The sequence below is a fragment of the Acanthisitta chloris genome, unplaced genomic scaffold, assembly GCF_000695815.1.
Source record: "Acanthisitta chloris isolate BGI_N310 unplaced genomic scaffold, ASM69581v1 scaffold32732, whole genome shotgun sequence".
Classification (NCBI taxonomy): Eukaryota; Metazoa; Chordata; class Aves; order Passeriformes; family Acanthisittidae; genus Acanthisitta; species Acanthisitta chloris.
In genome coordinates, this window is record NW_008660378.1 from 1 (window position 1) to 1,943 (window position 1,943).

The 1,943-nt window shown below is 49.9% G+C and overlaps 1 protein-coding gene across 1 annotated transcript in view; it reads right to left on the reverse strand.

Moving 5' to 3' along the window:
* Nucleotides 1-510: 510 nt before the first annotated feature.
* STARD7 (StAR-related lipid transfer (START) domain containing 7) overlaps nt 511-1,943 on the reverse strand; it is a gene marked incomplete at both ends in the record, with an annotated part of 2,029 nt that continues 596 nt past the window's right edge. Inside the window, 4 exons of the mRNA XM_009069793.1 lie at nt 511-595; nt 1,091-1,190; nt 1,435-1,517; nt 1,598-1,708. Of these exons, the coding sequence (XP_009068041.1) occupies nt 511-595; nt 1,091-1,190; nt 1,435-1,517; nt 1,598-1,708 (379 nt within the window). The remainder of the gene's footprint in view (nt 596-1,090; nt 1,191-1,434; nt 1,518-1,597; nt 1,709-1,943) is intronic.

The following is a 1,943-nucleotide window of genomic DNA, read 5'->3' on the forward strand; positions in this document are numbered from 1 at the left end:
TTTCTTTTCCCTCCTAACTTTTCTTCCCCCTCCCAGGTTTTCCTTCTCCTCCCAATTTCTTTTCCCTCCTAACTTTTCCTTCTCCTCCCAATTTCTTTTCCCTCCTAACTTTTCCTTCCCCTCCCAAGTTCTTTTCCCTCCTAACTTTTCCTTCCCCTCCCAAGTTCTTTTCCCTCCTAACTTTTCCTTCCCCTCCCAATTTCTTTTCCCTCCTAACTTTTCCTTCCCCTCCCAATTTCTTTTCCCTCCTAACTTTTCCTTCCCCTCCCAAGTTCTTTTCCCTCCTAACTTTTCCTTCCCCTCCCAATTTCTTTTCCCTCCTAACTTTTCCTTCCCCTCCCAATTTTTTTCTTTCCCCTCCCAATTCTTTTCCTTCCTAATTTTCCTTCCCCCTCCTCATTTTCCCCTTGCCTCCACCCATTTCCCACCCCTCTCCAGAGGAGGAAGGGAAGGCAGGAGGGCCCAGGTCTGCTCCAGAGGGAGAATCCCACGGAAATTCCAGGCACTTACCACTGGACATCATCCAGCTGACGCAGTAGCGCGGGAACACGGTCTGGGGGTTGTCACTGTAGGTCAGGAGGTAATCGAAGCCATTCTGGGAGAGACAAACATTCCTGGGATCCCCATCCTCATCCCAAATTCTCACTGGAGCCACCCACATCCCCCAGGGGAACAGGGATTCCCTTTGGAGCCTCCTGCAGAGGGTGTTGAGGAGTTGGGAAGATGTAGGGAGATCACTCCAGGAGGGAATTTTGGAGGAGGGAGTGTCATTCCTGGAGTGTTCCAAGCCCTATCCAGGCTCTGGATGCCATGGGAACAGCCCACAAAGGATTTTTCCAAAAATTTTGTGCTTGGAATGAGGCTTGGGAGGCTCAAGGCTTCAAGCTCATCCCTTTTTTCACAGAAGCATGGAATGGTTTGGGTTGGAAGTGACCTCAAAGCTCCAGTCATTCCAATCCCTAACTCTAGACGTTCCCAATTTTTGGACTACTGCAGTGCTGGGATCATGGTGGGAGAAGGAGCAGCTCCCTATGGAGCAGCAGTTGGATCCTGCCTGTGCCAGGTTTTCCACTCCCTTTCCCAAACATACCTCATCAAAGGTCTTGTGGGGACGGATAACCATTTGGGATTCGTAGGTCCTCACCCGGACATACTCGGGATCTTCAGGAACATTGGGATGTTCCACAGCCCTGGGACAAGGAGGAGCAGCCCAAGGTGAGCTCCAGGTGGGAATTACCCCCAGAATCCATTGGCATTTTGGAGGTTGGGAGTAAGAAAACAAGGAGCTTTCCCAAAAACAAGTGTTTAATTTCCCAAATTGATCTCGTTGGGTTTGATGATGATTAAGGAAGAGTTCATGACATTTATTCCCTGCTCCCAATGGGGGTTTTTTTAGGAATGGGAATGCTGGGAAGTTGTCCTACTCACTCCTACCTTGACACCAGCACCATCAGGTTGTTCTCCTTGTCCACACTGTAGCGTCGGACGTAGACGTAATCCCGGGAATACATGGGATACTGAGGAACAGGGAGAACATGGATCAGCACTGCTCCTGGCCCTTCCCAGGGGGAGGATTCCTGGAGTGGGAAGTACTCACTGGGAAGTGTGTGACCCAGTGGATCACCTCTGAGCCCGTGGCCACATCCCTCTCAATCACATCCAGTTTGATCACCAGGGAATCCCATTTTTTCCGGTATTCCGTGTCCAGCTGGGAAGAGAGAGAGAGAAGCTGAGCCACAACAGATTCTAGCAGGGAGGATAAAGGAAGGGAAATATCCCTTTTTTTTTTCACCAGTGTCCTGTGGGAATAATCTGTGTCACAGTCAGACATTCACCTGCCAGGAAGTTAGAAAGTATCCTGAAATAGACTGGAATTCAGGAAGAGCAGGAGTGAGCTGGGATCAGGAATCCATCAGGATCCTGCAGCTCACATGTGCTAATCC